Source organism: Sapajus apella, unplaced genomic scaffold (genome assembly GCF_009761245.1).
Source record: "Sapajus apella isolate SASKATOON/1434 unplaced genomic scaffold, GSC_monkey_1.0 scaffold65, whole genome shotgun sequence".
NCBI lineage: Eukaryota > Metazoa > Chordata > Mammalia > Primates > Cebidae > Sapajus > Sapajus apella.
The window spans coordinates 11734112-11746677 of record NW_022437005.1 but is presented as its reverse complement, the minus strand read 5'-3'; the positions used below and the strand labels follow the sequence as shown (position 1 = coordinate 11746677).

General features: G+C 53.2%; 2 protein-coding genes across 5 annotated transcripts in view; one reads left to right on the top strand and one right to left on the bottom strand.

Moving 5' to 3' along the window:
- The window catches only part of ABHD12 (abhydrolase domain containing 12, lysophospholipase), an 88627-nt gene that overhangs the window by 74935 nt on the left and 1126 nt on the right, over positions 1 to 12566 (top strand). For 3 of the 4 annotated variants that reach the window (XM_032248183.1, XM_032248184.1, XM_032248185.1), the window contains 6 exons: positions 255 to 292; positions 705 to 784; positions 2213 to 2295; positions 4648 to 4726; positions 5891 to 6018; positions 7363 to 8037. In XM_032248183.1, the coding sequence (XP_032104074.1) occupies positions 255 to 292; positions 705 to 784; positions 2213 to 2295; positions 4648 to 4726; positions 5891 to 6018; positions 7363 to 7402 (448 nt within the window). In that variant the 3' untranslated portion in view covers positions 7403 to 8037. Of the gene's footprint in view, positions 1 to 254; positions 293 to 704; positions 785 to 2212; positions 2296 to 4647; positions 4727 to 5890; positions 6019 to 7362; positions 8038 to 12566 lie in introns of those variants that run through there. The other variant, XM_032248187.1, reaches the window with a different exon arrangement.
- PYGB (glycogen phosphorylase B) overlaps positions 10487 to 12566 on the bottom strand; it is a 52958-nt gene continuing 50878 nt past the window's right edge. The window contains exon 20 of the mRNA XM_032248182.1: positions 10487 to 12115. Within this exon, the coding sequence (XP_032104073.1) occupies positions 11963 to 12115 (153 nt within the window). The 3' untranslated portion in view covers positions 10487 to 11962. The remainder of the gene's footprint in view (positions 12116 to 12566) is intronic.

The following is a 12566-nucleotide window of genomic DNA, read 5'->3' as shown; positions in this document are numbered from 1 at the left end:
GCAAGAGGCAGCAGGACACACCTCAGGGACAAGGAAGCTGTGGAGGCAACCCTCATTGCAGGGGTCAGCTGATGGCGGGACAGCCAGGTCACCCCCAGTGCTAGAGGCATCTCCATTTCCCCAACTCTGTCCTGAAACTCCAGTAGCTTCACAGACCCCATGCCTCCTCTGAACACTTTGCAGCATAAGACCCATCTCATCTCAAAAACAATTTTATCATAATTCAACTGAGCTATGTTTTTCTTTTTTCCCAGTGTGGCAACAAATCTGGTGCGGCGCCTCTGTGAGAGAGGTGAGCGCCTCGTTGGGCCCCAGCCATGGTGGTGAGCATTTACAGTGCTCCCGAGTCCCGGCCCTGCTGCAGGTGCTTAGTGTCCTCATGGAGCAGCATGGGCTGGACATTCGGGAGGCGCCCAGGGCTGACCACACCACCCTTCCCATGATATACCCATGGAGCTGGGGAGCCTCACACAGGCCTGGCCCCAGAGAGGCTGCATCAGCAAGTCTGCTTTTTAGGAGTGACCAGAGCCATGTCTGGTCCCCTGGCGGGCGACCCTGGAACTATCTGAGGCCTGCCGAGGTGGATACCTGGGAGGAGGTGCTGTGGGCTCCCCGTGCTGTCTGGGGGCCCCTCAGAGCCCCACTGGTCTCATGTATGTCTCTGGCTTCCTGCCCACCTCTCAGTTCCCTGTTTGTTTATCTAGAGACACCTCCAGATGCCCTAATTTTGGAATCTCCATTCACTAATATCCGCGAAGAAGCTAAGAGCCATCCATTTTCAGTGGCAAGTACAGATTTTATGAAAATTTAATTTTTCATTATTAAAATAATTACTATAGAAATAACTAATTACAGGATAGATTATAATAATTATTGAAAATTATTATTTAAATATTCTAATGAATATAGATTTCATTAAAAATTAATACTAGTTTCGGCCACAGAGCTGCCCAAGAAGTTTATAACCTGCAGCCGGGTGAAAGGACAGGTCATAGTTGGGTCTTTTGATGGCATCTGGACCCACTGGAGGCCAGGACAACGTGGCATCATTGACTGCATTGTATTGACAGGACTGCCTTCCTGCTCAGGAGTGGAGCTGGGGTTGCCCCCCCGCCCAACTGTGTATGAGGACAGTGCTTGCGGGGCTGGACTCTGGACCAGGGAGTCTGGCCTCCCAGTTGTATTTTGGGGTAAAGCCCAGGTGAACCCTAGTGGGAATTCTGGGTAAGCCAGGCCCCACCGAACCTATGCCCTCCCCAGCTGGGAATGGAGCCTTGGACCTTCTCTTAAAACCTAGCCAGTTGGCTGGGCGCAGTGGCTCACGCCTGTAATCCCAACACTTTGGGAGGCCAAGGCAGGTGGATCACGAGGTCAGGAGTTCAAGATGAGCCTGGCCAAGATGGTGAAACTCCGTCTCTACTAAAAATACAAAATTCAGCTGGGCATGGTGGCGCGTGCCTATAACCTCAGCTACACAGGAGGCTGAGGCAGGGAATTTCTTGAACCCGGGAGGCAGAGGTTGCAGTGAGCCGAGATTGTGCCACTGCACTCCAGCCTGGGTAACAGAGCAAGACTCTGTCTCAAAAAAACAAAACAAAACAAAACAAAAAAACAACCAGAAAAACACCTAGCCAGTTATTTTCCCTCATTCCCACTTTGGTTCGTGATCCGCATGTTCCCTACTGGCCATGTATTCTTCGGCCTATGTCCATCTGTCCATCCTGTTCTCGTGCTGTTCAGTTAGCACCAGGAGAGCCTTTTAACTTATCTTACTTTTCAGTGCTGTTTTTCTTAAATTGTGTGAGGAAACTGTCTTGTAGACTCCATTTTCTCAAGGGTGGCGGCCCTGGTGTCTGTGGGAAGACTGGTGTCTGGGCTGGATTCTGGCCTGGCTGGGAGGTGTGGGAGCCCCATTTTCAGGTCAGCCCCTGCCATACCAGTCTGTGGGGCCTGGCAGGTGAGTCTTCTGTCCCCAGCAGCAAAGCCAGGACATGGCCAGAGCAGAAGGTGCCAGGGCACAGCTCTGGTGGCCCCTTGGCTATATCACCCCTGCTCCCTTAGGGTAGTTATGGGCAATGCCTTATAGATTCCTGAACTTAAACTGTCTGCATTCTTTTTTTTTTTTTTTTTTTTTTTTAACTGTCTGCATTCTTGACCTTTGCCTGGATATCTTAATCAGTGCTTCTGAAAATGGTTTCCATCTTGTCTCCAGATATATCGATACTTCCCTGGGTTTGACTGGTTCTTCCTTGATCCTATTACAAGCAGTGGAATTAAATTTGCAAATGATGAAAAGTGAGTACTGTGGGAGAGGAACTAATTTTTCTATTTAGAAAAACTCTGAGAATCCCTGGATAAGCTTCTTTAGTCACAGTAATCAGATGGAGTGGAATTCAGAGTATTTAGGGTTGTTCTCTAACAAACAGGTCTCTAAAAAGGGAAAACCTGCCAGGGACCGTGGCTCACATCTGTAATCCTAGCACTTTGGGATGCTGAGGAAGGCAGATCACTTGAGCCTAGGAGTTTGAGACCCTGTTGGGCAGGCTGGTCTCGAACCCCTGACCTCAGGTGATCTGCCCACCTCAGCCTCCCAAAGTGCTAGGTTTACAGGCATGAGCCACTGCACCTGGCTGATACTGTTCTTCAGAAATTGACGTTGCCTCAGCTATTTGATTTACGTTTGGTTATAGAAAAATATTACAGTTTATTAATAAAAATCTATTAGGTAAACCAAAAGTTAAGTATTCTAGTTAAGGATTTTTTTTTAAAACGTTTTTCAGATTGTATTGACATTGTCTTTGTGATATTTTTATTTCATGGGTTTTGATTTCTTCAAAAAAGAGGAAAAGTAGGTGCCATGGCTCATGCCTGTAATCCCAGCATTTTGGGAGGCCAAGGCGGGTGGATCATGAGGTCAGGAGATTGAGACTATCCTGGCTAGCATGGTGAAACCCCATCTTTACTAAAAATACAAAAAATTAGCTGGGTGTGGTGGCACGAGCCTGTAGTCCCAGCTACTCAGGAGGCTGAGGCAGGAGAATCACTTAACCCAGGAAGCAGAGGTTGCAGGAAGCCAAGGTCGTGCCACTGCACTCAAGCCTGGGTGATAGAGCAAGACTCTGCCTTAAAAAAAAAAAAGGTCGGATGTAGTGGCTCACCCATGTACTCCCAGCACTTTGGGAGGCCAAGGCGAGTGGGTCACCTGAGGTTTGGAGTCCGAGACCAGCCTGACCAACATGGAGAAATCCCATTTCTACTAAAAATACAAAATTTGCTGGGTGTGGTGGTGCACGCCTATAATCGTAGCTACTTGGGAGGCTGAGGCAGAAGAATTACTTGAACTCAAGGAGGCGGAGGTTTCAGTGAGCTGAGATCGCCCCACTGCACTCCAGCCTGGACAACAAAAGCGAAACTCCATCTCAAAAAAAAAAGAGGGAAAGTAAGCCACCCTATACATATTTAGTTATTTTCAAATCTACAATTTGAAAATTGAAATTGTAGATTTCAGAATATGAAAAAAATGGAGTATTTTTTCCCCTCAAGTATGTTTTGGTTCTAAAAATAAAAATAGAACAAATGAAAAGTTGAACAAACATTATAAGCAACAAACCCTGCTTGTTTGTAAATTTTACTGCGTTGGAACTTGAAAAAGAATTATCTAAATGAACTGGATTCCTTCTTTAAAAGCCAGGTTGAGTACTATGCCCCTGAAACTGCCTTTGGCCTTGACCCTCCCAGCTGACTCAGGTGGAGTGCCTTTGGCCTGGGTGAGACCGCAGCCTCAGCTCACCGGAAGTCAGAGGCCTGGCTCCCAGGGCAGGCGGGGCTTTCCTGAGCTCAGGTGGGCCTTGGTCTGGGAAATCCCAAGCACTGCCACTTTCTCTAGAGCCTCAGGTTGGAGGGACTCAGACATCAGAAACGCCTTAGTGGGAAGCAAGAGTGTGTGCCTTCTGCCAGCATCAGAGACAGACAGCGTGGGGGCTCCCCACTGGGTCCTGCTGCAGGTGCCAGGAGTGCACCAGTGTTGCCCTCAAGGAGTATACAGCACTGTCGGGGATAAAGGAGACTTGGGTCAGGCGCCACCTCAGTGAGGGCCGCACAGGAGAGCCCAGGCTTCACCAGTCCTGGCAGCCCATGCTTCTGTTATGTGATTTGCTGAAGGATTTGGATCTGTCTTAACCTACTAAAAATCCTAATTCACTTCTAAATGTTAAGAGTTGGAGTGACCATAAATGTCACTTAACACTAATTTAAATTAGAGGGCATTGCTTTTTTTACCAACAGATTCCTAGTAACATTCATTTACACTAAGTTTTTTGGCCCACCTGAATTATTCAGCTTATAAATATTGTTCTGTGACTTTTAAAAAATACATCTATTGGGAAAATAAATCATTTTCAATTTTCAGAAGATATGCTGGGGCCAGTTTTTGGTGAATGAATTGATATATAGCTGTGATTGACACCTGTCACCTAGCTGGAATAGATGTTCATAGAAACAATAAAGGGTTAACTTTAGTTGTCTAGTAAAAAGATACCCAGCAGAAATCGGGATGTTTTGCGAAACATCCCTGCTGCCTGCGGACAGAGGGTCTGGGCAGCTGTGCCCTTTCCTGGGTGTTGGCCTAGCCCCTTCTCCCTCCCACAGTGTGAAGCACATCTCCTGTCCCCTGCTCATCCTGCACGCTGAGGATGACCCGGTGGTGCCCTTCCAGCTTGGCAGAAAGGTGGGTCCTGGCCTCTGCCTCTGGTGCAGCCAGCATGTTGTACACTCAGTCAATGTGGGTGGGCCAGGCTGGGAATGGGCAGACAGGAAGGCAGCCCCTGCACATTGCATCCTGGGCTGCGCACCAGCCATATCAGGATCAGGAGGCCAGCTTATCCTCCCTGCGTCACCTCCAGGCTGCTTGGGAAGGACACGGGTGGTCTGATGTCAAGGGTGGGGCAGGGGCCCACTGATGCTCTTTCCAGGAGGAACTATGAAAAATAATCAGATAGTTCCCAGTCCCCACACAGGGTTCCCAGGGTGGGCTGCCTATGTTACCAGAGCCCAGGCCAACCTGGGACTCAGCTGGAAGGGCTCATCAGTTATGGGCTGACGGCAAAGAACCTCTTGCTGAGGATCTCTCAAGCCCATTGCAGGAGTCACAGTCAAAACTGATACAGAAACTTCTAGTCTGTTCTCTTGCCTTTGAAATTGCACTGATATCAAAAGCAGACCATGTTGTCTGTGGGGCCTCAGCATTTGCTTTTGCTGAATTTGCTCTCACTGCCAGCAACAGAGCAGGGCAAGAGAACGCTGCCTGGGTCTTGGTAATGGCAAGGGCAGGGCAAACCAGTTGGGTGTGTGCAGGCCTCATCTGCGGATTCAGCCCAGGGCTGGTAACATTTCCTGCTCTGACAGCCCCCATGCAGGCAGGCTCCGTAAGGCACACAGGATGGAGCCACATAGGGCAGAGGCAGGATGCAGAGCCTCCCAGCAGCGCACAGCTCAGGCCTGCCCACTCTTGCTGACGTGGGAGGGAGGGGGTTGAGGTGGACACATCGAGCCCATTAGCTAAGCCTGGGGCACAGACCCTTTTGCCCCAGCTCCTCAAGACTGTGCCGTGCCATCTCCCAGGCACCAGGCCTGGCCCGTCCACCTAGCCGCTCCCCAGAGGAAGGGCAGTCTGGAAGGTGTGAGGACAGTGTCTTGAGTGGTGGGTATGCCAAGGAGCCAATCCTGGACCCAGCTCCTGCCAGCCTAGTCATGACCAGCTGTGGCGACAGAGGCAGTGTACGTGGGACTCTGGACTGGTTTCTGTTGAAGGGGAAGCTGCCAAGCTGGTGTTCCTCAGGCTGGGACCTGCACACCCGGCTACTGCCTCAGGCGCTGGCCTCTCTCTTCTCAGCTCTATAGCATCGCCGCACCAGCTCGAAGCTTCCGAGACTTCAAAGTACAGTTTGTGCCCTTTCATTCAGATCTTGGCTACAGGCACAAATACATCTACAAGAGCCCTGAGCTCCCACGGATACTGAGGTGAGACATTCCCTTCCCACCCAGGGGCTTTGTCTGGGCAGTGGTGGCTCACACCTAAGCATGAAGCAGGTGGCAGCTGCTGAAGCTGCTTGGGGGGCCCTCAGTGGGGTCGAGTCACCATGACCTGGGAGCCTTCCGTTTCCTTGGCAGAGGGGTTTGAGGGAGTGCCTATCTCCCCTTCCAGAACTGTTCCCGTGATCATGCAAGGCGAGCCGCCTCCCTGTCACACAGGGTGTACAGATCCACACCAGCACACAGCGGGACACACACGCTCACAGGTGGCTACATGTTTGGGAGCACTCAGACACCCCAGCTGCTCCCGGATTAGGCCAGGTCAGGCTACTTTCACACACCTCTCAGGTATACACACTGCCCCTGGGCCAGCTCAAAAACCTGTTTGTCCCTAGCTACTTCTTGAAGGGACGCTGTGCTCGACTGCCCTGCACTGGCAGGACATGGGCTGCAGCCCAGAGAGGCATCAGTAGCCCCCTGGGCCTGGGTGCAGCGTCCAAGCCTGAGGGTGAGGCCTTGGCAGTAGTGACGAGGGCAGCGTGTGGAGCAGACCAACACCTGCCCTCTGCACTGCCCTGCGCCCTGTGCAGGTTGCTGCCCAGACTCACCTACCTGCCTGTCAGAGGACACAAGCCCCACCCCACCGCCTGGGTGGCCTTGGGCAAGATGCTAACTGTCTCTGTGCATGGGACAAAGCTGCTGAGCCCAGGGAGAGCATGTGATGCTTCGCTCCTGAGCACTGGACCCATGGAGGGGACTGCTACTAATGGTGATAGTGTTGTGCCAATTGGCTCCAAAAAGTAGGTCAAGGTGCCAGTTTCTCCCTGCAGGGGACTGAAATTGGTGGCCTGAATCACCTCCCGGTGCTAACATCCCAGGAGTAACTTCTGCTTTTCTTCAGCCGCCTTTGGGAGTTCCAGAGGCAAAGCTATGTCCCGTTAGCGGTTTGCCATTCCCGGGCACAGGTACCTGGGTTGCTGAGGGGACAGTGAGCTGAGGGAGTATGGGTTTGCTTTGGATTTATCATTTTCCCGATTATAAAAGGAAGACATTTATAGAAAATTGAGACCAGACTGTAACTCTGAAGCTGAGTCAAGAACCGGAGCCCTGGCCTTGTCTCTGCCTGTGTGTTGGGCTTTGACTTGGCACCGTGCTGCTTGCGCCCTGCCTGACTCACTGAGTGCTGCTCTGGGCTGCAGTGAGTCTTCACTGGGCTTTGGCTGCCTCCTTTCTGTGCGGCCTCTTGCCTCCTCAGATAGCAGCGTGAGGACTGTGAGGAGGGACCTTTGGTCTGACCTCAAATGATTGGCTCCTGATTGTCCTGTGGTCTAGGGAATTCCTGGGGAAGTCGGAGCCCGAGCACCAGCACTGAGCCTGGCCGTGGGAAGGAAGCATGAAGACCTCTGCCCTCTTCCCCTTTTCCTCCAGTCAGCAGCCCGGCACCCTGGAGCCCCGGGGGGGCCAGCATCTGCGATGCTCAGGAGCCCAGCTCACACCTGGAGAGGACTCAGATGCCAGGGGGGAGGCCCCTGCAGGCCTGCAGTGCCCGGAGGCCTGGGCATGGCTCTGTGTGGAAAGCCCAGGTGGCAGGCATGTGGCCTTCTCTTCTTGCTGCCACTCAGCTTAAGATCTTGTTGGGAGACCTACTTGACAGTAGCCGGCCATCACTGCCTGGTTGATGCTGCACTGATCTGGGCAAGGGGAGTCCAAGCAGGGGACTCTTGGGACTCGGGACCATGCTGAGCTTTCTGGAACCACCTGCAGAGAATGTGGGATCCAGGTTCTATCTGCCCCTTCCCAGCACATGCAGAATGACTCGTGGTTCCATCGTCCCCTCCTACCCTGTGTACCTGCTTGCCTTCCTCAGCCGCCCTGCCTCCCCCAGGCTGGTCCACTCACCCACAGTGGAGGTGCCTGGGATCTGCACTTCCTCCCCTTTTACCCACCTGTATGCTTAACCTGGCCTTAGACTGAGCTTTATTTAAGAATAAAATCGTGGTGGTGGTCCTTTTGCTTCTCTGCAGCACGAGAAGGGTCAGTGTTACCTCCTGCCATGCCAGGTGCCCCGTATACTCTCAAAATCCCAGCCCTACCCAGAGCCAACCACAGCCCCAGCCAGGCTCAGAGCCCAGAGCCTCTGGCCACTTTGGACCCACTCCATGACTCAGCCTCAGGCTATGAAGTTTTTCAGTCCCAGCAGCTCAGAAACTTGCCAGGAGTAGCAAGTTTGGTTCACCTGCCCACCCCTTTCTCCAAGTTGCAGGCCCAGCATCAGCAGCTGTGGGCTGGCAGGGAGCCCAGAGGCCCCTTTTTGCTGGAGTCAGATCTAGAGAATATGCAGGGTAGCAGCTGAGTAGATGCTCCTGAGGTCAGCTCATGAGAACAATGGCCCTCCTGGCCAGGGTCTGCCCCTGTTCCCTAATTGGGGTGTGTCAGTTGTGTTCTGCCCACTCATGGCCCCAGAGACATGCCCCCAAGTTGTGATCTCCTTGCACTGCTGACCCATGGGACCCAAGTGGCACCACAGAGCATCTTTCTGTGAGGCTGTAAGAGCCGCTGCGCCAGGCAGCCCCTCCTTCAGGATGCAGGTGGATTCAAGCACAGAGCCTGGGGCTGCTCTCCTAGCCCTGATACACACTGCAGCTCCTGACCATGAAGTAGAGGCAACCTGCTCTATCTGGGCAGGCCTTCGTCTTTTCCTCGTTTTTTGGTCTACGTAAGCCAGTTTGGATCTTTTGCTGCGGGACTGGGGCACAAGCTACTGGTGTGTTTGTTTTTGAGACAGAGTCTCGCTCTGTTGCCCAGGCTGGAGTGCAGTGGCGTAATCACAGCTCACTGCAACTTAGGACTCCTGGGCTCAAGCAGTTCTCCCACCTTTGCCTCCTTCCCAAATAGCTGGGACTACAGGCACGTGCCACCACACCCAGCTAATTCTTGTATGTTTTGTAAAGATGGGGTTTTACCATGTTGCCCAGGCTGGTCTTGAACTCTTGAGCAATCCTTCTGCCTTGGCCTCCCAGAGTGCTGGGATTACAGGCATAAGCTATTCTGTTCAGCCAAGCTACTTTTTTTTTTTTTTTTTTTTAACAAAATGCTAACAGATGCAGATAAGACTGAGAAGGGTGCACTGTGTGGCGGCCGCTCCGCCATCACCCGTCAGCCCATTACATCCAACTGCCCTGCCCATGGCTGCTGAGCTCAGTACTTTGCTGCAAACAACGAATCCGTGGGACGGAACCCCACAGACCTGGGGAGGCAGGGACTCCCAGAGCACCATCTTGGTGCCCCCCACTCAGGTGACAACCTGTCAGCACCAACCCCTGCACGACCAAGTCTGAGGCCAAGGAGCCCATGGCGCTCTGGCATCCCAGTTCTTGGATCTTCAGGGCAACTGAGCCCTGGGCTCAATTCTCCCAATTTCTTAATCTGCAGCTGTGCAACGGAGGGGGATGTTTTGGTCCCAGGGCTAGGAGTGGGAGACAAAAGCCACAGGTGCAAAAAGGGACCAGTATAAATCACACCAGAGATAGCATGTTAGTAACGGCTGGATTTGATAGGATTTTTAGAAAATAGCTAGCTTGGGCCGGGCGCAGTGGCTCATGCCTGTAATCCCAGCACTTAAGGAGGCCGAGGCAGGGGGATCATGAGGTCATGAAGTTCGAGATCAGACTGGCCAACATGGTGAAACCCCATCTCTACTAAAAATACAAAAAATTAGCTGGTCATGGTGGCAGTCGCCTGTAATCCCAGCTACTCAGGAGGCTGAGGCAGGAGAATCACTTGAACCCAGAAGGCAGAGGTTGCAGTGAGCTGAGATCGTGCCACTGCACTCCCGCCTCGGCAACAGAACAAGACTCCGTAATCGGGGAGGTGGGGGGGGAAGCTAGCTGGCTTGGCCAGGTGCAGTGGTTCACACCTGTAACCCCAGCACTTTGGGAGGCTGAGGTGGGTGGGTCACTTGAGGTCAGGAGTTTGAGACCAGACTGGCCAACATGGCGAAACTAAAAATACAAAAATTAGTTGGGTGTGGTGGTGGGTGCTGGTAATCCCAGTCACTCGGGAGGCTGAGGCAGGAGAATTACTTGAACCCAGGAGGCAGAGGTTGCAGTGAGCTGACACCACACCACTGTACTCAGGCTGGGAGGGAGAAAAACAAAACTGTCTCAGAAAAAACAAAACGAAAACAAAACAGCTCGCTGTGAAGGCCCACACGGCCCCAGGTCCCACACCTAGTGGGAATGCAACTTTTCTGCCCTCAGTCCCGGAATGACGGGGTATACTTCAGCCCTGGCCCTAGTTTCAGAGGGGGAACCTGCGGCCCACTTGCAGGTCTCATCCTTGCATTGGCACCACCCTGGGCCTCAGGCCTGTGTTCTCGTTTCCCACAGCCTCGCTGTGTTCTCGTTTCCCACAGCCTCGCAGCACCACCTGCAGTTAGTAAAACACAGACCCCACGTCAGCCAACCACAGCCACAAAGGTTTAATCAGTTTCTCATACAAGGCAGTAACAATGAGTAGCACAGTGGTGGTCAGGGTGGTGGCCCCAGTGGCTAGCTGAGGGAGTATGGCCTCCCACACAGAGTTGCGGTCTGGGGCAGATGCTGTCAGGCCACGACCACAGCCCAGCACTTGCCCCACTCAATAAAAGGCTGAAGTGCTCTGGTGGGCCGGGCATTGTGTGCAGATCCTCCTGGTGGGCACTGGAGGCCAGGGTGAGAAAGAGCCTCCCCGCAAGCCCAGGTCCAGCATGCAAGATGCCAGATTTCAGCAATTCCACAGGGAAGGACAGTGGCCTGTTCCCTGCCCTCTCTTGGGCAATGTGAGGCAGGTCGCCAGCCTTGAGGAGGAACAAGGCTATGAGGGGCTCAGCCCCACTTCCCAGTGCCAGGCCTGCTGTCCAAGCAGAGTGGAAACGGGTTCCTCTGGGACCACTTGGTCCTTTTTGCAGATGAGGCTGTGGCACCCGTGGAAAGGGAGGGAGAATGGGGCCTGGCCCCTATGTGTACGACAGGAAATGCGCCTCAGGACACAGCAGGAGTCGGAGGGAGGGCACACACCTGTTCCCCGCCAGGCAGAAACACCCACAGCAGGGCCTCCTCAAGCACAAAAGTGACCAAGTACAATTTTTAGTTGCTAAAACAAGAAAAGGCTTCAGCTACTTTCATGTGTAGTTATTTTTTCTTTAGAATAAGCAAAACCAAGCTAAGCTGCATCAGCCAGCTTCATCTTGACCAAGGCCTCTGAGACACCAGACACAGGCACCCACTTGTGTCCCCTTCAGTCATCCCAGGTCCCAAGCACCCACACAACACCCGGGACGGCGCCAAAAGGAAAGCCCCAACTGCATCCATGACCCACATACCAGGTGCAGAGCCAGGGCAGGGGCAGGGGACTGTGAAGGTGATGCCTTGAGGATCCGACCCCTCCCAGCATGGCCGGGAGGCAGGGCTGGGTAGGGTGACTGGGGCTACGTGGGCTTGGCCTTTCCCTGTGGCTGGTGGCCCAGATGCTACAGTAACACATGTTCCCAGGCTTCACTATGGCCACTGGCCCAGACCCGAGAATACAGAGGTTCAAAACGAAGGGCATCAGCTCATAGCAAGATGCGTGCAAAGTTTTGGAGGAGCCCAGCAGGTGGCTCCACCTACCTCCCACTCGGTGGGGCAGGCGGGCGGAGGCTGTGGCGCTGGCCACGACCCTTTGTACTACCAACACTGGCTTCCTTTACAAGAAACTAGGAGACTGTCACTCCTAGCACCTTCCTTCCTTGCCCCACTCTGTCAAAACCACCTTGGCCCCCATGGTCCTTCCTGGAAACATGGTACTGAGAAAAGCAACGACCACCAGCGGCTGGCAAAGTGCTTGGGAAAAAAAAGGAGGTGAAAAGTCAGCAAGAAAACAAAAGCCCACTGGTCCCGCCAAGGCGGGGTGCCTAGTCCCGGGGGATGTTGGGGGGTGGGATCTGCAGGTCGGAGGGCTCCACGCCCCAGATCTCCCGCGCATACTCTGTGATGGTTCGGTCACTGGAGAACTTGCCCGAGCAGGCGATGTTCCTGATGACCTTCTTGGTCCACTCCTTGGGGTTCTGCAAGAAAGGAGATACTAGTTAGTCTCTGGTGTCACAAGGCTAAAGGCTGCTAAGAGCACGAGATTCCAGAGCTTTAGGACTCTGTCCAGATGAGCTCCAAGCCCTGGGGCCATCTGCTGGAAGGGACATTACAATCGTTTGTTTGTTGAAAAGGGGGCCCCACTAACCAGGAAAGCCACCACATAACTAGATACAGGAAGCTAGGAGCTGGAGGGAAGGTACCAGCTGCTAGGGCATGGCCCCCAAGACAGGGATAGCACCAGATAAGAACTGTCCAGGCAGATCCAGTGCCGCAGGATGGCCAGGCACTCTCCTTCCACCAGGGAGCCTCACAGCTGATGCAAGTTGCAGGCCACACCAGGCCAGGCTCTCCTCCAGGCCAGCCCTAATTGAGGGAAGAGAACGTCCCTCCCAGAGGCCTGCCCGTCACTCAGTTTCCAGGCCCCAC